This window comes from Prionailurus viverrinus, chromosome B3 (genome assembly GCF_022837055.1).
Source record: "Prionailurus viverrinus isolate Anna chromosome B3, UM_Priviv_1.0, whole genome shotgun sequence".
Lineage (NCBI taxonomy): Eukaryota > Metazoa > Chordata > Mammalia > Carnivora > Felidae > Prionailurus > Prionailurus viverrinus.
Window position 1 is genome coordinate 82,301,139 of NC_062566.1, and position 26,148 is coordinate 82,327,286.

The 26,148-nt window shown below is 41.9% G+C and overlaps 1 protein-coding gene across 9 annotated transcripts in view; it reads left to right on the top strand.

The window, feature by feature from the left end:
- TTC6 (tetratricopeptide repeat domain 6) overlaps window positions 1-26,148 on the top strand; it is a 220,081-nt gene that overhangs the window by 4,696 nt on the left and 189,237 nt on the right. For 4 of the 9 annotated variants that reach the window (XR_007153077.1, XR_007153078.1, XM_047863337.1 and 1 more), the window contains exons 1-2: window positions 8,435-8,587; window positions 21,862-22,812. The exons of 1 other annotated variant lie outside the window; for it this stretch is intronic. Coding sequence is in view for 5 of the 8 variants with exons in the window: in XM_047863337.1 (XP_047719293.1) it covers window positions 8,450-8,587; window positions 21,862-22,812 (1,089 nt within the window). In the remaining 3 variants the exon portion in view is untranslated. Of the gene's footprint in view, window positions 1-8,434; window positions 8,588-10,829; window positions 10,950-21,861; window positions 22,813-26,148 lie in introns of those variants that run through there. 4 more of the 9 variants (XM_047863338.1, XM_047863340.1, XM_047863339.1 and 1 more) reach the window with 4 other exon arrangements.

Sequence of the window (26,148 nt, forward strand, 5' to 3'; positions counted from 1 at the left end):
GTGTGTAAGAGCTGGGAGCCTGAAAGCCTGAGAATTGACTCCACCCCACCGGCAGAAGCTGGGCTAATGGAGAGCCAGTGGGGGAGACCAAGAGCCTCAGAAAACTCTAGAATGTTATCTCTCTCCTGGAGGCTGCCAGCTTAAACCTAAATCCTTCCCTAAGGTGGAGGAATATTTAGCTTCTCAGTCCCTTAACTCCACCCCCCAACCTACCCATCCTCCCCCACCCAACACACACACACACACACACACACACACACACACACACACACATGCATATCCAGGAGCTTTCCCACGGCCCCTCACTTGGCCCTGGTGGTTTAACTTTGGCTATTCAAATGTGATTGGCCTCAAATTTACATAGTTTTTTTTAACAGATGCTTTTGTAACAATCATATAAATCATATCCTACACAAGGGGCAAAAAAAAAAAAAAGGTAAAAATGCATTCTAGCCAGGCTTTTTTCATCGTACAGTCTTCCTCATCACCCCCCCCCCAAGTTTAAAATTGTGGATTGGACTGACAAAAAGACTAATTTATTGGCATGGCTAGAGGAAGATTGCATTCATTATTTAAAACTAAAATTCGACTGAAAGACATTGTTGAGTGGCTGCTTCTGGACTTCCAGCAGCTATTCCAGAGGTAACATCAGAAGAATCAAAAGCAGTGCATTTGTTTGAAGTTGCTTTTCCTTGTCCTATGGGCCACAGAGTAAAACTCACCTTGTCGTGAGTTTGTTTCTAAACAGAAACACTGGGAAGAGGCCTCCTTGTCAGCTTTCTCTTTTGCTGGGATACCAGCAAGATTTGCAGTAACTTTGACAACTTCCTGAATGCAGCTCTCCTGGTTGTCTACTTTAAATGGATCCAAGTAAGGAAATGAGGCTGCCAGCACTGGGCTTTACCTGTGGTGGTAAGTCAAGCCTAGCTTCCGGGGATGTATGGTGAGGACGTTGCAGACCTTCCCAACCAGCTGAGCTCTGCTCTCCTTAGGTCCACATCTTAATCTACATTCCTACCAAGGTTGTATCATTCTGAACAACATATTCCATTTGTGTCATTTTCATTTTTTTTAATCTCCCCCCTGGACTAGAAGATCTCTGGGGGTGGGGTCCACAGTCCCCACTGCCAAAGCAGAGCCTGGAGCATAGTAGACTTTCAATAAACATTTGTTGACTCAATCAATAAACTGCCCCAATCCAGATGCTGGCCAGGCTGGCATCTGGTGAGAAAAGATGCTGGAGCCTAGAAACCTTATCCACTGAACTCCAAAGTCTCCAATTGAGAGAGGACCTTAGGGAATCCTCTTAGCTGGGGAGGGTGGTGGGGGGTGGGGAGGATGGTTATTTAACAAATGGACTGACAGACTTACAGTGAAATGGATGGACAAATGCTTCTGGCAGAAAGGCAGGGGTCTCAGAGCCCTGGAATCCCTGGGCTTCCAGACCAACTGGGCATGGCTCTTATCCTGGCATCCATGCTTGATATTAACCCAAATCGTCAGGGTGACATGATCAAATTGGAATGCCCCCACCTCATTGGTTTCTGGAATTAAGCAGCATGGGCACTACCACCCACCCCCACACTCACGTGCTTGCCTATCCAGGGCGTTCAACGTGCGACCAAAGGCAAATATTTCACTTTTCCCTCGTTGTGAAAAGGCAGCAGCCGAGGCTTTCCATAGCAGATATTGATTAAAAGTTAAAGAACCCCATCAACTTTCCATCAAGCAAAATGTTTCTCTCAGGGCTGTAGAGGAAACGTCCGTGTTTGAATAATATGTTTAAATTGGCAAGCAAACGAAGCGGAGCCCATGCACTGGGAAGGAAAAGCCTTGCAGCAGGGCTCTCTGTTAGTCCGGGGCGGTGTGCCCGCCTAAAAGCGTGTGGCGCGCTGCGTTCCCACCCTGGCGCTGGAGGGCGCCTGGGGAGCAGGCGGTGGTTAGGTCGGCGGGGTCTGCGCGTCGAGAGTGACTGACATGATCCTTCCGGGTGCCCGGCACTCTGCGGGCCTTGGCGGTGGCAGCGTGAGTGAGATTATCAAGCATTTACCCGAATTGCCTCCCTGTCTTTAGGATCCAAAGCGTTTTATTCCACACGCTTTCTCTGTGTGATGTCATGATTTTCTTAAAGGTCCACTAAACCTCTCAAAATTTGCTGTGTTGTTGCAAGGTATTAACTGGAGGCCTCTCGTGTCAACTTCTCCTCCTGAAGTTTTATTTGCCATGAGAGCATGCGTGGGAATCCTTGAGAGAGGAAGCCCATCTGCCTCCTTTTCTGGGCTCCTGTCACTACCTGGAAACTACCTGGCAGGCGATACTGCAGCTGCATCTGGAGTCCTTGATGTGCGGCCCCCCTTCCCCTAACCCGTGCTGGGTGGTGTGGGGCTAAGCCCTGGCTGGGATGCTACCTGGGATCTGTGCCCCAAACTCCTTTCAGACCACACTTTCTTCCCATGGCCGCACCCCACCGGACCCAGGTTCCTGACTACCAGGAAAGGGGCTCAGAAGTCAGGTCGAGCCCCACTGGCCTTGGAGACTTAGGGCGCTAGCAGATCCGAAGTAGGTTTCTCTTTCAACGCTTTCGATGATGAAGTCTGTGGCGTAGATCCCACTCTCCTCACCCGACTCGTCTCCTCCTGCCAAAATACCTTCTATTGTGAATCTCTAGACTCCTCTGACCTCCTCATGACCCTCCTCTCACACCCTGCCAAGAGAAGTGGTTTCAATAAATAAAGCACAGTGGTCGGGTTGAAGGTCAGTTTACCCTGGGGCAGAAGCTTCTAAACCTCCTGCAGGTGCTGGAATGGGAATAAACCAGACCATCATCCTAAGAGATGAGAGGATATGAGGAGATATGAACTGGGTCTCAGAGTGGGTAGCGGTGCATTGTCAGGAGCTTGGCCCTGATCCAGTCGTGAATTCGTGGTCCAACCATTCGAACTTGAGTTTCTGGGGAACCCGGTCAGATCCTTCCGGCCTCAGTTTCCCCTTTTTCCAAAAGAGTAGCTTGGACTGAGGAGGGTTCTGGCAGACGTCAATTGTATGAAGGAAGCCTGGAGTGGCTGGCTCAGCAGTCAAGCCTGATGCCTCCCACACCCTCACCCTGGGGGAGAGGGGCAGTGATGGGACCAGTACCGGTGTGAACCCAGGAAAGGAACTGTTCTGGTGAAGGGGGTGGGGGGCTGCTTAGCTCTGGGAGTAGCAAAGCATCCCTCTAGGTGAGGGGCGGATAATGCTGGGAGAACAAGCTAGGAAGAAGAGTTCCCTCCCTTTTGCTCTGGTTTTGTGGTCTATGTTTCATGGTAACTTTTGGGCAAAAGCCTCTCCCTTTTTCACTTCCCAGCATCTCCAAAGACGACAACCGGCAGGGGAGAGAGCAGCGTCTTCCAATTCCCAAGCCCAGGCAAAGCCTCCTAGGGTAGGAGGCTGTACAGTGCTGTGCACACTCCTCTGGACAGGGCTGGTCTCTGAGACTGTCTCTCATCACCTAAGTAAGCTCCAGCTTAGCTTGTTTGTGTGACCGATGGGATCAGTAGGGTTTGTGTTTAAGAGCAGGGGATTTGGAATGAGATCTGGATTCTATTCCGTACTCTGCCAGAGACTTGCTCTCTCTGAGCCTCTGTTTTCTCAACTGTTAAATGGGCATATAAAATGGGTAGTACCTACCTCATTCCAGTTGAGCACAGAGTAGGTGTGCTAAATTGTAACAATACGAAGAGCCTTTGCAGAGCTCTGGGAGTCTTGGCGGTGGCTCTGGATGCTGAACACGTAGTGACAAGTAATGCGGCCCTGCAATCTAGGCACCCTCCCTCCTCCCTCCTACAGGTCTTTTGCTGGTAGTCACCAGCCCAGCTCCCCGGATGTTGTGGTCCCTCTTGGCTACAGTTGGTGGAGAGTGGGAGGGAACTTCCTTGGCGGGCTTCGTCTCTTGTTCCATGGCGACCCTGCCTAGAATCCTTTCTCAAATCTCCCTGACCTGACCTTCAGGACGCTCTCTGGGGAGTCAGGGATGGCAGAGGTCAGGCTGCAGAAGCCAGTCTGTGACTCTCCCGAGTCTCTGAGATGGTAGACCTGCCTATAGCAAGCTCAGTCAAGACCTGGGGCTTGGACCCAGGAAGCGTCCCTGTCGGAGAGGTGAAGGGAGTGAGTCTGGGCTTTTGGGAGACCATTCCACCCTCAGCACCTGAATTTGGGGAGCTTGGAGGTAAGAAAGCAGGACTTTGATTCACCCAGACACTTTCTTCTTTCTCCCTTGGACCCTTTGTCCTTCGTGTCCCTTGGACACACCCTTCTTTCTCTCTTTTCCACTTCCTCTCTCAAGGACAGAGTTAGAAGAAACCACTTAGGACCCATTTGGAAGAGTATCACCTAGAACATTTTCTAAAATCCTCAAAACCCAAGACAATATTACCGTAAGGAAACTTTTGTTGATATCTTTTAGAATTATTTGACATAACTGTCTTAATAAAAGGGACTTCCTGGGAGTCCACCTGAAATGAAGCAAACACGCTGGGCTTATGATGGGTCCTTCAAATATTAAAGATGCTGAATATTACCTTGCATGTGCAAGAAAACCTAGCGGGGTGCCAAGGCTTCATTAAGAACAAAACAGTGTTGTATAAGTAACACTGTTTGTAACAGTGTTTGAAAAGACCAAATCACAAAAGGCTTTCACCAGATATAGATCCATTTGCTGAAATGAAGATTCAGGAGTTGATTCATTCCTCCTGCTCAGGGGTCTTGGAAGAGCTGGAGTTTGGGGGGTGGATCCCTGGGGCTTATATGAACAGCAACCCACATTTCAGACAGGGCTTGGGTGGGTTAAGAAGGTCCTGTGTACAAGATTCTAATGAGTTTTTGAATTCTGTTTCATTTAGTAATCAGAACTAGGTGGATAAAATAAATTATTTCCTTCACCGAAGAACAGAAAAATAGCACATCTTCAAAGCTTATTAAGTTTTTTGGCCTGGTACCGGGAGAGGTGCATTCAGAAGTGGGCTGGTACACAGAAATCTCAGGCTTTGAGCAATTTCTGGCTAAATGCAGCTTCTGTTTTTACAGCTTACTTAAGGAGAGCTATTAGTTTTTCTAAGCATAAACCAGGCATTGGTTCTCTAAGCTCAATGTTTAGGCTACAAAGCACATCCAACAGTCTTACATACCTACCTTTAGAAAAGGAATGGTGTTGACCTCAAACTCAGCAAACTCTCTAGTGCATTACCATACTTGAAGAACACCTAAGCAAAGCCCTTTGGAAGTGTAAAGGGTAATTGGAATGCTAAATACCAGCCACTGTGTCCTAGCAAAAGAAATCCTTAATTCTCAGCCAGGTACACCTGCTTTGGACCAGGCTTATTAGTGTTATTTGTATCTTTTCTTTTCAAATGGATAGTTTCACTCACAGAGTTTTCTTGCTGCTCAGTGCTTGCTATTTTTATCTTACCTTAAAAACCCTGAGATCAGGCCTGGCGCCAGACTTTTGAGACACCACAGGGAAGGGTGGTGGCTGACTTCCCACAGGCCCTTTCTGAACTCCATGAGCTCAGATGTCAGAATCACGGCAGAGTTCAGGGTCTGGAGGGAGGCCTAGCATATGTTGAGTAGATCACCAAGGGTAAAGTAGGGTGAGCAGGGTGTGAGGAGAAGGCTGGGGGTAAGCAATGCCAAGGGAAGACCTTAGGACAAGGGAAAGCTGTCTCGCTGCATTAGTGTCTGTGGATTAAAGCAGTACAGGCAACTTTGGGTAATAGACTTTGTTGGTTATTCTCTGTTTTTCTCCCAAGCTCTCTCTTCTACTCTATCCCCTGCCTTTGTTTTCTGCACATGTCATCCAGTTTTCCTTGTCTTTGGGCTTCTGATTGGGTTTGGTCAATGTGGGAGCAATGGTGCAGGAATGATGGGCATCTAGCAAATGACATCCAGCAAAATGGCAAAAAAAATCTGAGTGATACTATTCTCTCAGTTCCATGCAGGAACTCTATGACTAACCTGGTAATTTGATTGGCAAAAATTGCATACTGTTATTTTTTTTTTTTTTTACATTTGTTTATTTTTGAGAGAGAGAGACAGAGCACAAGTGGAGTAGGGGCAGAGAGAGAATGAAACACAGAATCTGAAGCAGGTTCCAGGCTCTGAGCTGTCAGAACAGAGCCCGACGTGGGGCTCGAACTCACAAACCGTGAGGTCATGACCTGAGTCAAAGTTGGATGCTTAACCGACTGAGCCACCCAGGTGCCCCTGCATACTGTTATTTTGATTTACACTTCTGAATGTAAATTACTATTGAATTACTACCGAAGTTGAGTATTTTCATATTTCTATTAGCCATAAGTATGTCTTCTTTTAGGAACTGCCTTTCCACACCTCTATTAGCCAGTTTAAAATTTTGAGTACTTTTCTATTTCTCATAAGAAGAATATTGATCCATTGTCATAAATATTATGAGTTTTTCACCAGGTTTTCATTTGCATTATAATTTTGTTTAATATCTTTATTTTTTATTAAAATTTTTTAAAGTTTATTTATTTATTTTGAGAGAAAGAGTGAGCAGGGGAAGGACAGAGGGAGAGGGAGAGAGAGAATCCCAAGCAGGCTCTGCACTGTCAGTACAGAGCCAGATGGGGGGCTGAAACTCAGACCATGAGATCATGACCTGAGCCAAAGCCAAGAGTTGGACACTTTATCAACTGAGCCACCCAGGCATCCCTAATTTTGTTTATGTTCAATGCATAGATGCTTTAAAAAATCTACCAATATTTTAATTAGAGTTTTTACCTTTTATGGTTTAATGCTTGTAAGTCTTATGCACACCTGCTATTCTTACATATAACAAAATCTTGCATCCAACTGGAATTTATTTTGATACATAATACAAAGTCAAGATATAATTTTATTTTATTTTATTATTTATTTATTTATTTATTAAAAAAAATTTTTTTTTTCAACGTTTATTTATTTTTGGGACAGAGAGAGACAGAGCATGAACGGGGGAGGGGCAGAGAGAGAGGGAGACACAGAATCGGAAACAGGCTCCAGGCTCTGAGCCATCAGCCCAGAGCCTGACGCAGGGCTCGAACTCACGGACCGCGAGATCGTGACCTGGCTGAAGTCGGACGCTTAACCGACTGCGCCACCCAGGCACCCCTCAAGATATAATTTTAATTATTAATTTTCCAAAAAGACTTTTGGGCAGGCTCTAATTATGAGGAAACTTGAATTATCTTTGGAGAACTTTGTTTGGAATTTATTCTGTGAGGATACTTTGGAATTATAGAAGCTGAATTTTTGGATCATCCTTTGCTTGCTATGCAGTGAGTCCAATAGGAGGCTCCAAAAGTAGATGACAAGAGGACTGATAGGGTGGTGGTTTGAGAGTGACAAAAACTAGATGAAATCATAGTGTTTTTTTTTCTTTTCTTTCTTTAATGTTTATTTTTGAGAGAGAGAGAGAGAGAGAGAGAGAAGTAAGAAGGGGCAGAGAGAGAGGAAGACACAGAATCTGAAGCAGGCTCCAGCCTCTGAGCTGTCAGCATGGAGCCCAATGTGGGGCTTGAACTCACGAACCGTGAAATCATGACTTCAGCTGAAGTCAAATGCTCAACCGACTGAGCCACCCAGGCGCCCCTGAAATTATAGTGTTTCAATGATTGTTTAAGTAATTTTATGCTACTCTTTGAGTCTAATGCCCTTTTCTAGAAGATAGGACCCAAAGTATTAACATTTTCATATGGAGGCATTACAATATCAACAATAAATTTGAAATGCCTTTATATCAGTAACTATTATTCCTTCTCCTCCTCTTCTTCCTTTCTCTTTCCATTCCTCCTTCCTCCCCCATTCTTCTTTCCTCCCTTCCTCCCTCCCTTCCTCTCCTCTCCCCTTCCTTCCTTCCTTCCTTCCTTCTTCCCTCCCTCTCTCTTTTCTTTCTTTCTTTCTTTCTTTCTTTCTTTCTTTCTTTCTTTCTTTCTTTCCTTGAGTTCCTAGCACAGAACTGATTACTAGCTATGGGACCCAAGGCAAATCCTTAATCTCTCTGAACATCAGTACCTTATCTATAAAATGAAGCTAATAGCATCTAGCTCATGGATTGTATTATCCTATAACATGGATATCTGAATGGTTAGCTACCATTTTGTATTATAAAAAGTATTAATGAACAATATTTATTTCCATTCATTCATTTAAATTGCTTCCTGACCATATGGTAGTCACATTTCAGGGCTACATTAATTTAAAATTTTTTCTATTTTAGGAACATGGCCTATATGTTATTTTTATGCAGCATCCAGGATGGCACCAAGAACAATTTGCACTAAGCAGTTTCGTTATTTGCTTATTATCTTAATTAGCATAAAAATAATGTTCTTATTGTCCTTCAGACAACAAGGTTACTTGTACACTTAGGGTGAAGCTGCCCTCAAGAAGTATCCACAAGGCAGTGGTGGGTGCAATGAAACTTCAGGCGACTACAGAGAAATCTACAGAGATCTACAGAGAAAGATCTGCTGTGGGATGCTTCTCATCCTGTGGGCACTCGGCAGCCATTTTGAATTCCTTATGTTGGGGAGTAAGGCAACAAACCTTCCAGGTAAGATTATCATCTCCATTTGACAGAGCAGGTTGCAGAAACTCGGGGAGCATAGTGACTGGCGCAGTTAGCAAGGCTGGGGTCCCTACCTGGCTCTGTGTGCCTCTAGTGGGGGCTTGCCCCAGGGAGGTCTGAGGATAGCTGAGCACACCTGTCTCCACGGCAGGGCTGCTCCGAGGCCCAGCACCAGGGGATTGTGCGGCAGAGCATTCTTTTCTCTTGAATTTCTGGGAAGCATCAATATCATACAGGACTTCCAGATGATTCTATCTGCCACTTTCCTCATCTCATTTATTGGTTGCCTGAGTATTTGGAAGGATAGACATTGGTAGAAAGTAGAGAAATACAAAATAAACGTTTGAGGGCCATTAAGTACCAGGCACTGAGCAAAGCACTTTCATTTACATGATGGCATTTAATTGGTTTCTCTTTGGGCTCCTTTAAACAATGGTGAAACATAACACAAGAAAATAAATAAAACAGAAAATAGTGGTTTATCACAGAGAAAACTCCAGCAGCCGTCAACAAGGTTAAAATACAGAACAGTGCTAGCACCTCAGGACTCCTCCTTGTAAGTGTCTGCCTAAACACCATCACCTTCCCCACTCCCAAGTTGACTACTATTTTGGCTTTTATGGTTATTACTTTTTTTTTTGTATTTCTTTGTATTACATCAGCTGAGCATGCATCCATCAGCACTATAGTTTTGCTGTCTTGGTTTTTAAATATTATATGGATGGAATTGTACAGTGTGTACTCCTTGCATTTGGCCTCCTAGCTCACAGAGATTGATCTATGTTGTTTCCCATACATGAAGGTTGTTCACACCCTTCATGTTTAGTACTGCATTTTAAGAATATAGCACAATTAATTTATGCACTCTACTTTTTTTTTTTTAACATTTATTTATTTTTGAGACAGAGAGAGACAGAGAATGAACGGGGGAGGGGCAGAGAGAGAGGGAGACAGAATCGGAAGCAGGCTCCAGGCTCTGAGCTGTCAGCACAGAGCCCTACGCGGGCTCGAACTCACTGACCGTGAGGTCATGACCTGAGCTGAAGCGGCAGCTCAACCAACTGAGCCACCCAGGTGCCCCAGCACTCTACTTTTAAAAAGTTTTTAAGAATTTATTTATTTTGAGAGAGACAGAGGGAGAGAGAGAAAACCCCAAGCAGGCTCTGCACCGTCAGCACCGGGCACAATCTCACCAACCATGAGATCATGACCTAAGCAGAAATCAAGAGTCAGAGGCTTAACTGGCTGAACCACCCAGGCACCCTTTTATGTGCACTACTTTTAATGGACATTTGGATCCATACCGGTTTTAAGCTATTATGAATGAAACTGCTATGAATATTGGTGTACATGTTTCTTGGTGCCTGTTCACATGCATTTCTATAGGGAGTGGGATTGCTGGGCCATAGAGTATGGATATATTCAACTTTAATAGATAATGCCAACTACTGCTTATGACCTTTCTTATCTTGAACATCAGAAACTGAATATGCCGGGGCGCCTGGGTGGCGCAGTGGGTTAAGCGTCCGACTTCAGCCAGGTCACGATCTCGCGGTCCGGGAGTTCGAGCCCCGCGTGGGGCTCTGGGCTGATGGCTCAGAGCCTGGAGCCTGTTTCCGATTCTGTGTCTCCCTCTGCCCCTCCCCTGTTCATGCTCTGTCTCTCTCTGTCCCAAAAATAAATAAACGTTGAAAAAAAAAAAAAAAAAGAAACTGAATATGCTGAATCAGGATTTTAGTAGGAACTCTCCAGAATTCTGAATCTCATGCCTTTGATTTCAAGATTCTTTTTATGAGTTGTGCTCTAGGTGCAGGGCATGGGAAATACCCCTGAAATGTACTCTTGGCATTTAGTGCAGACATACAGTTTAAAAGTATAGCAAAAAAAAAAAAAAAGTTTTAAGTTTCCCGGTTCAGCATTATTGGTTTAAATGTACATGACTGCCAAGTAAGCAGTTGGTTAAATTGGGCAAAACTGGCGATGTGGGAAACTCCAGTCCAGGAGGGTCTTTGGGACCAGCCACTTCACGCACGGGAAAACAAAGATCTTTCAGTGTGGGGTTAGGGCTTCGAGCCCAACGGCGCTCTTGCAGCTGCTTCTGCTAGGCAGAAACGCGCGGGCTGGGACCGGTAGCGCGGAGGGATCCACAAGAGTCCTCCCTGCTCCTGGGCTGCGGTGCGGGGTAGGACGCGCGACTTGTTGCCGAGCAACGGAGCGCGTTCTTCCTTCCCGTAGGGGCTATCGGAGCCCACCCGGCCGCTCCGCCCCTGGAAGGCCGGTTGGATACACCGCGGCAGTGCCAAACTTCTCGCCACCTGCAGGGGAGCAGGGGCGTCCTCACCCGCCGGTGAGAGGTGGACCTGGCGCGGGTGACTTACTCTGGGACTCTGGGAAGTAGAGGCTGCGATTTTTGGGCGGAGCTATCGTGTCCCCTTCCGCCTCTATAATCCAAACTAATCTCTGAGAATATCAGGGTAGAAAATAAGGCTGGTGTAGAAGAAGGGATTGGGGCAGGAATAGGGGTTGGGGTGCTGTCGGGAAGGGTGAAAACCTGGTGGAAGGGAAAGATAGTGACGGCCGGGCTGTAGGGAAAGGAAAAGGAGTGAGGAAGGCAGAAGACTGGGAGGAATCAGAGGGACTGTGGGGAGGGAGTAAGGTCACAGTGGAAGGAATTTAATTTCCAACGCCCTGACCTTTCCTGTGTCCCTTGACAAGGGCTGGTTGTTTTGGACAAACCTTAAGCACCATTAGGTGAACCCCCCCACTGATGTCAACGCGTCTCATTTGGGAATAGTAAGCTGTTTCTTGAGTGTGACCCAAAAACTCTGGTGGGCTGTGGGACACTGTAGGCTTAATGCAAGGATTATCTAGCATCTAAGGCCACAGATCCACAGTGAAACTATGCTGACTGCCACAGCAGGAGTTTAAAGGAGTTCAATAGTTCTTTTAATTATGCAACATTCAAATTTAAGAGTTCAGTAAATTGGTTTTTCCTATTTACAGCTTTATAAAGGTATACTTTATATTTCCTAAACTGCACAGAATGTACAGATAGTAGTTAGTATAATGTATTGCAGTGTAGTGTACAGGTGCACAGTTTGACAGATGTGTATAACCTCTGAAACAATTACTGCAATCAAGATTACCAACCTCTTTTTTTTTTTTCCAAATTTGAACTTAAATTCTTTATAACTGAATCTTTTCATTCCTCTGCTCCCTTTGGTATCCACCCCTGTTCTCAACTGCACCTACATCGCCCAACCAACTACTGGTCTACTATGTGACACCACAGAATAGGTTGCATTTTCTAGAATTTTATATAAATGGAAGCATACAAGGTATACTGTTTTGTGTCTGGCTTCTTTTATGCAGCATAATGGTTTGCCAGGACCTTTGCCTTGATTACTGTACTTTATAGTAAGTTTTGAGATTGGGTAGTGTAGGTCCTCCAGTTTTTTTAAATATCATTTTAACCACTTAAAGTTATTTGAATTTGTACATGCATTTTAGAATCAGCTTGCTATTCTATAAAAAAAGTCTGCTGGAATTTTGATTCAGATTGCATAGAATCTATACATCTATTTGGGGAGAACTGCCGTTTAAACAATGTTGAGTCTTCTAGTTAACAAACATGGTTTGGAATTTTATGTAGGTCTTTAATTTCTCTTAGCAATATTTTGTAAAGTTCAGTGTAGAGATTTTGGACATCTTTTGTTAGATTAATTCTCAAGTATTTTATGTCTTTTTGGAAATTATTTTCCCATTGTTTGATGTTGACATATTAAAATACAGTTGATTTTGTATGTTAACATATTTTACAATCTTGATACGTCACTCAGCGCTAGTAATCGTTTTGTAGATTCTTTGGGATTTTTGACCTAAAAATCACGTCATCTGCAAATAGGAACTGTTTTACTTTTTCCTTTCTAATCAATTCCTTTAATTTCTTTTCCTCGCCCTATTGCAATGGCTAGGACTTCCAGCATAATGTTGAATAGATGTGGTCAGAGTTGAGGCACTATTGCCTACTTTTCAATTTCGGTAGGAAAGGAAAAATACAATGTTAAGCTGTAGGTTTTTGTAAATTCTCTTAATCAGATAGAAGGTGTTCCCTATGAAGCATATTTGCCCAGAGTTATTTCTTTATTATTATCATGCATGAGTATTGGATTTTGTCAAATAATTTTCCTCTACCTATTGAAATGATCATATATTTTCTTTTCTTCCATTTTCTGTTAATACTGTGAACTATATTGATTGCCAAATGTTAAATCAATTTTTCAACCTTGGGATAAACTATATGATCAGAATATATTATACTTAAAAATATTTTTTTTTGGTATGATGTGCTAATATTTTATTAAAGATTTTTGTGTCTATATTCATGAGGGATATTGGTGACATGACTTTCCTTTTAATAAATGCTTTTGTGAGGTTTGGTATTATGGTTATGTAAGTGTCAGAAAATAAGTTCCTTCATCCTCTGTTTTCTGAAAATATTTCTGTTATTTCTTTCTTGAGTGTTTGAGAGAACCATCTGTGCCTGGAGGTTTATTTGTGGTAAGATTTTTGGTAATGAGTAAGTTTATTTCATATAGTAATATTAAGATTTTCTGTTTCTTATGCTAATTTTGGTAAATTGAAATTTTCAAGGATTTGATCATTTTATCTAAGTCGTTGAATTTGTTGATATAAAGTTGTTTATCATATTTTCTTATTATCTTTAGGACCTGTAGTGAAAAGCCCTTTTCTATTCTTGATATTGGTGATTTTGTTCTCTCTCATGTATTCTTAAACAGTTTAGGTAGGGGTTTTCAGAATTTTGTTGATGTTATTAAAGAACCAGCTCTTGGTTTTGTTAATTTTCTCAAGTATTTTTCTGATTTATGTCCTTATACTTACATTCTTCTGTTTATTTTGGATATACTTTACTCCTCTTTTTCTAGATTCTAAATGTAGGACCTTAGGTTATTAATTTTAGACCTTTCTTCTTTTTGATTTAAGCATTTAAGCTGTACTTTTCCCTTTGATCACTACTTTAGCTGCCCCTGATACATTTTGATGTTGTATTTTCACTATTATTTAGTCTAAAATATTTTCTAAGATTTAATACTATTTTTTGTATTCCATTTTACTGTCTATTGACTTTTTCATTACATTTCTTTGCATTATTTTAAAAACTATTTCTCCAAGAATTACAGTATACATTCTTAACATTTAACAGTCTAGAGTTAATACTGAACTAGTTCACATAAAATGCAGAACCCTTACAAACATAGTTACCTTACCTACCCCATCCTAGTCTTTTTGGTTCTTGTTATATGTGTTACATCTAGATACAAACCCCCCAACAATACCATGGGATTTTCATACAATTAAATTAAAAAAAAAACTAAAAAAATGGCCTTTTAAACTTACCCAGATATTTGCCAGTTCTGATCTTCATTCAGTCCTGAAGATTCATATTTTCCTCTTGTACAATTTCCCATCAGTCTGAAGAAATTTCTTTAGCATTTCTTTTTTTTTTTTTTTTTAAATTTTTTTTTCAACGTTTATTTATTTTTGGGATAGAGAGAGACAGAGCATGAACGGGGGAGGGGCAGAGAGAGAGGGAGACACAGAATCGGAAACAGGCTCCAGGCTCTGAGCCAACAGCCCAGAGCCTGATGCGGGGCTCGAACTCACGGACTGCGAGATCGTGACCTGGCTGAAGTCGGACGCTTAACCGACTGCGCCACCCAGGTGCCCCTTTTTTTTTTTTAATTTTTTTTCAACGTTTATTTATTTTTGGGATAGAGAGAGACAGAGCATGAACGGGGGAGGGGCAGAGAGAGAGGGAGACACAGAATCGGAAACAGGCTCCAGGCTCCGAGCCAACAGCCCAGAGCCTGATGCGATAGCATTTCTTATAGTCTGCTGGTAAGTAATTCTTTTAGTTTTCTTGTATCTGATTATGTCTTCAATTTGCCTTCATTTTTAAAAAAATGTTTATTTTTGAGAAAGAGAGAGTGAGTGGGGGAGGGGCAGAGAGAGAGAGAGGGAGACAGAGGATCTGAAGCAGGCTCTGTGCTGACACCAGAGAGCCTGATGTGGGGCTTGAACTCACAAACTGTGAGAATATGACCTGAGCCAAAATCAGATGCCTGAGCCACCCATGTGCCCTAGTTTGCCTTCATTTTTTAAAGAATATGCTTGCTAGATATATAATCTGGTGTTGACAGTTCTTTGTTTTGTTTTATTTTTAGCATTATAAATCTTTTTTCACTATTTTGGTTTCTTTGTTTTTTTGCCTTTAAATTTTTTAAAATTATATATATATATATATATATATATATATATAGAGAGAGAGAGAGAGAGAGAGAGAGAGAGAGAGAGAGGGAGAGAGAGAGTGCAAGCACGGGAGAAGGGCAGGGGGAGAGAGAGAGAATCCCAAGCAGTCTCCACGCTCAGTGAGGATCCACGACCCTGGGATCATAACCTGAGCTTATATCAAGAGATGGATGTTCAACCCACTAAGCCACCCAGGTGCCCAGTTTCAGTGGTTTTTGATGGGAAGTTTATGGTCATTTGAATTGTTTCCCTATAAACAATGTTTTTCTCTGTAGGCTCTCAGTATTTTATCTTCGTCTTTGATTTCCAGTAGCTTACATGTAGTTTTCTTTGGTTCTATCCTGCTTGGAATGTGCTGAGTTTCATGATTCCATAAATTTATATATCTCTTCATATTTGAGACATTATTTCTTCTTCTTCTTCTTCTTCTTCTTCTTCTTCTTCTTCTTCTTCTTTTTTACAGTTTTAAATGTTTTATTTATTTTTGAGACAGAGAGGGAGAGAGACAGAGCACAAGGGGGGGAGGGGCAGAGAGAGAGGGAGACACAGAATCCGAAGCAGGCTCCAGGCTCTGAGCTGTCAGCACAGAGCCCAACGCGGGGCTGGAAGTCACAAACTGAGAGATCATGACCTGAGCTGAAGTAGGACGCTTGACTAAGTCACACAGGCGCCCCAAGACATTATTTCTTTAGGTATTTTTTCCATCACATTTTCCCCTCTCCTTTTGTGATACTGCTTACCTATATGTTATAGCTGGTGATACTGCTTCACAAGGCTCTAAGGCTGTTCCCCATGCCACTTCCCCCAGCTTTTTTCTTTCTCTTTTAAATACTGGATAATTTCTGTTGATTTATCTTGCAATTCACTGACATCTCCATTTTGTTAGCCAAATTTTTATTGAAAGAATTATATTTTTCAGAGATAAAATTTCTATTTATTTTCATTTCTAAGATTTTCTATCTTTTTATTCATCTTTAGTATACCTCCCTTTACTTCACTGAGCATAGTTATAATATTTGCCTTAAAGTCCTCATTTAATAATTTCAACTTCTGTGTCATCTCTGGACTAACATCTGTGCCCTTGAGAATGAGTCACATTTTCCTGGATCTTTTTATGCCGAGGACTTTTTAAATTATATCCTGGGTATTGTTAATATTTTATTGTGTGGATTCTGGGTTCTGTTTTATGCCTTTGAAGAATGTTGATGTTTTTCATTTAGCAGGCAATTCACCAGGTTGCACTCACTGTAAGCTCTATCTTACTCTTTGTGATTGGAAGTTAAGTTCAGCTAAATCTCACGTCAGCTCTTTAAGCCTTTGTTGTGTTGCTTTGAGTTTGTTCCACATATGCACAGTTCAGAGGTCAGTCTAGACTTGGATGGGGTTTAGACACAGAATTAGGGGATTACCTTCTCTGGCTTTCTCTCCTTTGGGATTTTTTTTCCCTTTCCCTTCAGTGGTGGTTGTTGCCAGGGCTCTTTTCTCTGATTCTTCTGGCCATAATGATGAAGGGCTTTCTATCAAAGTTTTTGCCACCTGCACTATGCCATTTTACAGTATGGATGGCATTTAGGGAAAGGCCACAATAACTTGGAAACTTACCTCTAGGCCAGTGTTTCCACAAATTTCTACTCTGCTCCCCAGTCCTACTTTTGTTTACTTGTAAGAATCCTCCGGTACTTGTTTTTTTATATTTTTCCCAGAGTGTATCAACTCTGTTATTAGTAGGGGATTTTCTGTGGATGTAGATATGGAACTCCAATAAATTGCTTTTGAAATTGAGACCATGCAACATTTCATATGTCAAAAGCATTATGATAATAATACAACTCTTTTGTTTTCCTATTTTGGCTATTTAAGCAAATTTGATGAAGGAAGTTCAGGAAAGAAAGACAGAACATGGGAGAAGAAAAAGGCAGGGAGAATGTTTTGTTGTTCCATTGCCTGTTCTGTATTTATGTTTGTGTGTATATATGTATATCACAAAGGCTATGGGCATATTCTAGGTACTAGTTATAACAGTAGAGTAAGTTTTTTAGAGACATTGAAATTTCTATAGGCTTCTGAATAGTTTAGAGAAAAAGCTTTTTGTGAGCTCGTCTCTATTTCCTGTATCATTTTTAACCAGCACAATATAAGTGTGAGTTACCATTATTGATATTATTAAGATTCAGGGCAGCAAAACAAATATTATAGAAAGTTTCAAAAATAGAAAAAATACCATTATCTTATTTTCTTAGCAAATTTGTTAAAATAATTGTATATCTTCTATTAAGCTTTTTCATAAATTATAATCAATGCATAAACAGATCTCACTTCTACCACTGATACTTCAAAATCAAATAATTATTTTCAGAATATTTTTATTTTCCTTGCAATGTGAAGATTTTACCAGATATGATAGACTGTCCTTGGACTTAGATGTTTCTTTTGGAACTCTGATGTTGTGCATTGGAAGTTGATATTGATATGAAATTTAGGAAGTGAATTGTGATAATATTTGGCCATGGACCCAAGAGAACCTAAATCTTGCCCTTAATGTGTCACTCCTCCCACTGAGGTATCCATGACCATATGTAGAAGAGGTCAAGGCCTCCGCATAAGCAGCTGGTGCTTTGGCTCTATTCTTAATATAATAATCTGATGAACTAGGTCTAACATATGAAAGATTCCTTTCCCTGTGTGAGGTGGTTCCACGTAGCTTAGAACCAAGTTATCTGGTGGTCTGCTCTGTTTATTTCTACCTTATTTTAAGTCTAGAGCAGAGTATGGATCTTCTGTTCTGATTGGAAGAATGGCCATACCTGCAAGAATTGGATAGCAACCTGTCCCAGAGTCCAGAGAATTCACTAGTTAGCTCTCTTTGGGCCTTTAGCCATTTTTGGCTGGAGAGCTTTCTCATGTCTGATCATACCTTTGGTTGAGGAAAAAAAGGCTGGCTCTTGGTCTTTCTGACTCCCTCACTGAACCTCCTGGGAGAGGAAGAAGAAAAAGGCTCAGAGCTCCAATAATTGGGAAAGAAACAGAGAGTAAAATTACTGCTCAGGTTGCAAAGATTTCAAGCACATTCTGTCCATCTTAAAATGTAAGGTAAATTTAACCTGGATTGTGAGCAGCAGGCTTGACACCGTATGTAAATTAATACTTTGTTTTTTGGGGACAGCTACATTATTTTTCCTTGAGAATCTCCAAACCAGAACTAGTCTCTTTCTTTCAATAAATTGCTTACCAAGAAAAAGAGAACCTGTTATTTTCCCATGAGATTGGATGTTTAAAAGTTATTTCACATATTTTGTAATGTTGAGGGGTGGGTGAGAAGAAGAAAGGCACCAAGTTTTGATGGACTGGCCCATTTAGCATTGCGATACCACCTACCTTGAAAATACAATAGAAGTTACTGTCAAATTAGAAGTTCTATATCCTATTGGTTTATTTTTACACTTCAAGAGCAACTTTCCTATGAAGAATTCAAGGAAATGTACTGAGAAATGTTAAACAATGAACACTTGATAAACTTCAATAGTAAACCAAGGGCCTGAGAGAAGTTGGGAAGGGAAACAAAACAGGAACTAAGAAACAAAAGGGAAGTGCATTGGGAGAGTCAAGTCAATATCTCATCAGGTATTAATGTGCTTCTGTTCTGTGCTCTCTTCTAGTTACTGCCTTTCAGTCTTTTGTAGGAAGAAATGCAGATGGTGTCAGTGTGAGCATATTACCACCTGTGCAAATAATAATAGCCAAAACACTATGAGGAGGATTATGCAGCATGTTTTAAAAAGAGAAACTTCCTTAAGGGTTTTAGAAACCATTTCTAATATTCATATACTATAGGACAGGAAAGAGGCAACAGCATATTATTTTCACTTTTTCTTTCTTTTAAAAAATTTTAAAAGTTTATTAATTTATTTTGAGAGAAAAAGAGAGAGGGAGAATCCCAAGCAGGCTCCGCACGGACAGGTCCGTGGGGCGGATCTCACAAACTGTGGGATCATGATCTGAGCTGAAATCAAGAGCTGGACACTTAATTGACCGAGCCACCCAGGTGCCCCTATTTTCATTTTTTAATGTGAAATCTGGTTATGGATAGAGCTGAACTGTTCGAGGTCTAGGCGTTGGTGGAGACGGGTAGAGAAAGAAAGCCTGTTGATGAGGTGAGCCCTCTGCCATGTAACAGGGTCTTCTGATTGAGAATCAACAGCGGATATTAGAGATTAAAAGCAACATGACTATATTTAGAGGCTAGATAGGATGTTTTGTTCATATTGCCCATAATACATGGTAAATGAAGAAATCTAATTATAAAGATAATGTTTTTATGAATTAATGTAAGCCCAATCAAGAAGGTGGATAAGATGATAAGCAAAGAAATGCAGGGGCAGCTGGGTGGCTCAGTTAAGAGGCCAACTTGGGCTCAGATCATGATCTCACAGTTTGTGAGTTCAAGCCCTGCGTCGGGCTCTGTGCTGACAGCCCAGAGCCTGGAGCCTACTGTGGAGTCTGTGTCTCCCTCCTCTCTCTCTCTCTCTCTCTCTCTTTCCCTCCCTCCCTCTCTCTGCCCCTTCCCTGCTTGTGCTTTCTCTCTCTGAAAAATAAATAAATAAAAACATAAAAAAAAAAGAAATGCAAAGTAAAATAAGAAAATATTTTCTACATTTAGTCTTAAATCCATCTTATTTTGGTACATGGCTTAAAATGAGATATAATCCCCCCCCCCCCCAATAATCAACCAGTTGCCTCAGCACAGTTCATTGAATAACTCTTTTCTTGACAATTTAATGCTGTCTTTACACTATAACTCATACTGTTTTTAATTCTTTTGCTCAGTCTACCTGATGATTCTAGCAGTCGTAGTTCAGTTTTAATTCTTGTATCTGTATAAGTTTTAATTGTCTTGTTAGAAAAGTGCTTCCTCATTTCTCTTTTTCAAAACTTTGCCTGTCTATCCTGTTTGTTATTTCAAATGAACCCAGAATTATTTTTCAGATTTCAAAAATATAATTTTTAGATTTTGATTGTGATGGCATTAAACCAATACAGTATTTTGGGAAGATCTGATATGATTATAATATTTGTTTTTTTCACCAAGGGACAGTAACTGTCTATTTAGTAGAATCTTTCTTCTGTGTCCTTTAGTAAAAATTTAAAAATGTATTCATGCAGTTTCAGCACATTTCTTGTTATGTTCATTGCTAGATACTCTTTTAAAAAAACACAAATGGAATTTTATCACTATGTTTTTAAAGGATCATTTTGGTATAAAGGAAGTTAATTGGTTTTGTATAAAATTTAAAAAAGTTTAAATGCCTTGCAGAAATCTATTGTAATTCTAAATAGTTCTTTGATGTTTAGATCTTCCAGGTAGACAATCATATTTGCAAATAATGATGATATTCCAGAGATGTTTCTGCTTTAGTATTTTTTTCCCAAAGAGCCTTGGCCTTAGGCAAATTAACTAAAACAAATTAGTTTTTTCAATTCATTTTTTTCTGCTTTTGTTTTCATTATTATTATTATTTCATCATTTTGTATTTTACCCTTATTTCTTAAAACTCTCCTCTTGTTGGCTTCTGTGAACTTTGTTCTCCCCATTTTCCTCTCTGTTGCTCCTGCTCATCCCACCTCCCACAGATGCGTGTGCCCCAGAGTCTGTCGTTGGGCCCTTTTCTGTTTACACTTCTTGTCAGCCTGGCTTTTGTTTATGACCTCAGAGCTCTCAGGATCTGAAAATCCACTTATGATCATACATGAACTGGCCCTGTTGAATAGCAGGGTTTTTTTTTTTTAATTGTGATAATAAATACACATAACATAAAATTTACCATCTTAACCATCTTTAAGTGTACAAGTTACTGAATAGCAGAAGCTTTATTGTGTACTTGGCTATGACCCAGACTTCATCAAGATGATTCAAAGTTCTTATTTTAGGAAGGATCTTTAATTGCTCCTATTTATTCCTTCTCATTGGCTAGATCCCATCAGTTTTACCTTGTTATGTCTCTCTTTTCACGCTGCTAGCTACCAAGGCCAGGCCTTATGCTCAAGCTGTGCAGGTTCTTATTTGCCTCTCTCCCTTTATTATTTCTCTTACTCAGTATTGCCCAAGCAGCAGATCCTATCAAGCCACTTTTCTGTTAAAAGTTTTTGAATGGTTTTCAGTAGCCAACAGAAGTACAAACACTTGGCATTCAAGGCCTCATGATCCTGCTATAGCCTACCTTGTGGCTGATCGCCTCTCTTCCTTCATACAGTCCACTGTAGTTCAGGAGACATATTGAGGGAAATGGGCTGGGTATGGGATGGAGACACTCAGGACCAGTTAGTTGGAGAAGGAAGAGGAAACTGCCATCTTTCCTCAGGAGTAGGGATTTGGACCTTGCACTGCCAGAGTCTTCATTCCCTACCCCCCACCCCTTCACTCCAAACTGCAAATCTGGAATTTCATATGAAAATCTCTCAACTTAAAATTGTTGGTACAAATTAATAATTTTGAAAAACTTGGAGCAATTGAAAAATATGTTTGTGGGCTAGATCCATGCCTCAGTTGATGACCTCTGTTCTTTCTTAGCAGGGTTTCTTTAGATGCCTGTCTCCCTTGTCTGGAATTGGGACATTATATTATAGTCTAAAGAATTGTTAAAATAAATCCAATAGACATTTCAGAAATTCCACTGTAAAAAAGTTAACTGCTCTAAAGGTTTTTCATGGTTCCTTTGAAAAGGCCAATAGTTGGATTTAAAATGATATAAACTAATACTGCCCACTTGTGCCTCTGGAGCACAGCAAGTATTCTACCATGAGAGGGTTTTTGAGCTGGTCTTACATATATCAATGTGAGTTTTGTTATATAGTCATACAATAGGGTCATACTATATACATATATATATATATATATATATATATATATGATACAATATATTGTTATTTCACAGGACAGATTAGTCAAGATGTCTGCAATTTCAAAGCATTTTGGATTGAAATACAAAGAAGAATCATACATCTTTAAAGAGCTTGAGAAGATTCGCCAGGAAACTAAAAAGGACTTTCTCCGATTCAAGCAGAAGTTGGCCTCCAAGCCGGCTGTGGATGAAGGCCCAGTGTTGGGCCTCCAGGTCCCCGGCCCTGCGCGTCCCGGGGAGAAGGGCAGCGCTTCCTGCGCTGGACCCGCAAAGCCATCAGGGTCCCCTCGAGCTAAAAGCCCTACGACCCCCGCTGCGGCCCTCCCGCAGCAGGCGCCCCGAGGCGCAGCTCGGCCCCCGGGCCCCAGCGAGGCGGCCACTCCCGGGAAGACCCGGCCGTTTCGCCCCCAGGACTTCTATCTGCGGAGCTCCGCGTTCCTCCGGCACCGGCCCCAGAAGAAGCCGCCGGTCATCGCCTCCAGGGCCGGCACGTCCAGACCGGTGGTCCTGATGCCGCCGCCCGCGCCCAGGGAGAGGCCCGGGCCGCGCCGGGGCCCAAGGAGCCCGCGGCCCACGGCCTCCAAGCCCGTCCTGCACCCGGCCCCAGAGGGCGACGCAAAACGGGAGACCGCTCCGCTCGCAGAGGCCCTCTTGGCCAAGCCGAGGAAGGGCAGCTCCATTTCCAGCCAGGAGGACGACGCGGAGGCGTGCAGCCGGCTGTGGAGAGCCAGGAGTCGCACCCCGTCCTTGGGCGAGGGCTCCGTCAGCCTGCCGCGGGAAGGCGCGCGGCCAGTGTCCAAAAGCCAGCGGGAGAGGATCGCGCCCAGCCATTCGCTGGAGGCCCCGCAGCAGGTGCGAGTGATCCCGACGTGCATTGAGGAGGTCATCGCCTCACTGCAGTCTGAGGCCCAGCTGACCTCCGACCGGACCATCAAAGAGCTCATACAGAGTGTCCTCGGCCAGCACTACGACATGAAAATGGAAGTAGGTAAACCAGCCGCAGGGTAGTATTTCTTCTGGGTAAATGCTGCTTCAGGAGACGTTCATTATAGATTTAAGTGCGTGTGGTGTGGTATAAGCAAGACAAGCTAGACTAAACACTGGGGTGTTATGCAAGTGCTTTGAATTTTGAATTTGAATTTTTAAATATTTCATTGCGGGAGGGTACAGTCTTTTCAGTGGGAGAAATTGAGAGGTTATTTCAAAAATTAGTTCAAAGATTAGCTGTAGACCTGAGTAATACATCACTGGTAACCTTTCAAAGTCTTTGTGATTATTTAGTATTGAAATAACAGATGTTTTATATGAAAAACTCAGGCTTTTTCTGTTACGGCTTAGCATTAGCAGTGAATGTTTATCCAGAGCACATCGATGTATTACTACGAAGAAGTTGAATTAGTAAGAGTTCTGTGTTGTTTTTTTTAGTGACAATCACTCTCTTAAAATATTTTTAAAAATTGACTAGCCAATTAAAGAGATTATTAGTGATTCTTGTGTGCCAGGCAAAAGGAGACAGAGTTTGTGTGCATTTTGCCTTGACAACCTCATCAGGTGGATACCCATAAGAGCCCCATTTTACATAAGAGGCTTCCTAGCTTTAGTGATGTTAAAGGACTGTCTCAGTTGTCCCAAACTAAGGAATGGCAGAGCTGGGATTCTACCCCAGGTGGTCACACCCCAGACACTGGACTCGAAGCATGCCAGAACTGTCCGTTTGTTGATTGTGATATGTCCCCAGGAGGGAGCAAAGCCAAATAGGGTCATGGGTTAAGATATTTTGTCCGTTATATAGACTTTACTCTGGCAGAGACATTCAAAGCAAAAATAATAACAAGGGAATCTGAGTCCCACAGAAAGACAGAGGGGGGTGGGAGGGAGGGAAGGGGGGGGAGTGGAGGGGAGGGGATGAAAAAAGAAAAAAGAGACTTTTTTTTTTTGAGAATGGCAATGAGGATGACTGTAAGAGGGAAGAAGATTCCGTTACTGTCCTTGGCTGCAGTGCCAGACCTGTTATTTGTACACAGAATACTGCTGCCACATTGTGTCTTTAAAATAGTTTCAGTACCAAAATACACTCTGGCTGTCATTTAAGGAATGTGATCATAAAGCCTATTAGGGAACAAAAACATGTAAGGACAAGAGTCCTCAGTGTCGTCTTTGACCTAACATTTGTCAGCAGAGTAGGACAAATGTTTTCAACTAAGACCCACACCTCCTCACAGTTACTCAACAAGATCAGTGTGGCTGCTTGGGGATTTCTAATTGGGTTTTGTGTGGGTCTCACAGAAAAAAGAATCAGGGATGTGCACTGGAGAACCTTAAGAAAAGACAAAAAAGTTCTCAGTGTCTGCCCCCGTAAGAAGTAACTCTGTGACATTAGTCAAGGTACTTGACATAAAGAGGGGCCCATATTAGAAACTGGCTCAGAGGTCCCGTACAGTTGGGAAAAGTTACTTTCAGGCCATAAGATAGAGTACACTTTGAAGGGTTCAAATAGAATAAAATATAAGAAGAAAGAGTATCAAATGATGAATGAATACTGGGACGGTGAGTTCTGTTCTTTGTGGTATTCCATTTGTCTTGTGTATCCTTTTTTGGTGCTTTCAGTTACCTGAATTGTTTAATGTAGGAGAGTGGCCTGGAGCATCAGAGTTCAGGAGCAAGGGGTGCTGACACTGTGTTATAGGACTTAGCCAGTAGCAAGTGCCCCAGTCTCATCCCTGCTTTCCATTACATTGATTTTTAGTGCTTTTGTGATTTTTTTAGTGCTTTCGCGATTTCATTCTTGCTTTTGGAGTTTTGCCTTTCCACGCAAACGATTCCAGAAGACAGAGCCTTGAATTATTTTGAATCAAAGTGCTTTCAAAAGTTTTATTAGGGTGACAAATGGCTGTGGCTGGTTACGTAGGCGATGGATAGTAATAACAATGCAAGTGTAAAAGTGATGTCTAAAATCTGATTTTAAAAATTAATAAGATTAGAATAAGGACATTTGTTTTAAACATTTGTAATTTATGTAAACAACATACTTTCAAGGATGAGCAAGGAATATGGTTCTTCGCTTTAGACATCTTAATTTGGAGTCACACAGCAATTCTCAGAGGGAAAGCCAGAGGAAAAGACAGTCTTGACAGAGTGTGTTGTCTCTGTTTAGAGCTTGGGCAAGGCCATTCCACACCTAGCATTCAGAGTTTCACAATTACATAGGCCAAAAGTTGCACAGAATACCTGAAGATTCACTTAGCTGTCAAGTTTTCTCATCCTTGGCACTAGTGACATTTTGGAGTAAATAATTCTTTGTTGTGGGTGGCTGTTCTGTGAATTGTAGGTTGTTAAGGATTATCCCTGGCTTCTACCCACTAGATGCCAGTAGCACAATCCTCTTGCTTCCCTTCCTCATCCCCTGCCCAAGTCATGACAGTCATAGTATCTACATATTGCCAAATGAGACCCTGGAGAGTAGGGCACCATGCCTCCCACGTTGAGAACCACTGGCCTAAACAGTATGTATACACCATTGTAGGAGGAATAGCAATGTTATATGGCCCTGTGTTTGTTTTACTGAGGCATCAATCACTCACAACATACATTCTAATTATATGAGACTGGAGTTCAGAGACTACCTTCTGGACATTAATTGAGAATGAAGGAGCCAGCCCATCCTTGCTTCTTTCATGTATAGTTGCTTTTTGCCACAAAGCACAAAGAAAAATGGCTTCACATGACCTAGGTAAGAAAGAATTCATGTTCCAAGATCTTTTATGAACAAATTATGTGTAGCTCACAAATGTTATATCATAAAATCTATGCCTACTTCCACTTCAGGGAAGATGAAATAGATGTACTTTCTCCTATTTCTCCTGTACAACTAAGTGCACTAGGTATAAGACAAACACGAGAATACTCCAAAAGGTGGAGAGAGGAAGACAGACTGGCTAGGAACTTCGGGTTCTGAGGAATCACATAGTGATGCTTTCTAGGGCTTTCTTTTTGCCTTATATCCTCCAGACTTGGATATAAGGATGCTGGCAAAATAGGAATTCCAGTGGATGCAGTAAAAGCTCCAGCAAAAGCCAGCTCTCGTTAGCCAAGGGATCAAGAAAGGGGCAGCCTAGAAAGACATAACTTTTAGACAATAACTGTGCTCCTGTAGCCAGAAACAGCAGAAAAAAAGCCTATGACCCCATCCCCACCTATACCAGCCAAGGCTGAATGGGGATCCTGGCCTTTCAATCTCACTAAGCTATAACAAGTTACCCCAACTTTTCTTCCCACTGAGGTGGTGTCAGTGGAAAGTCAGGACTTTGAACACTGTTCTGC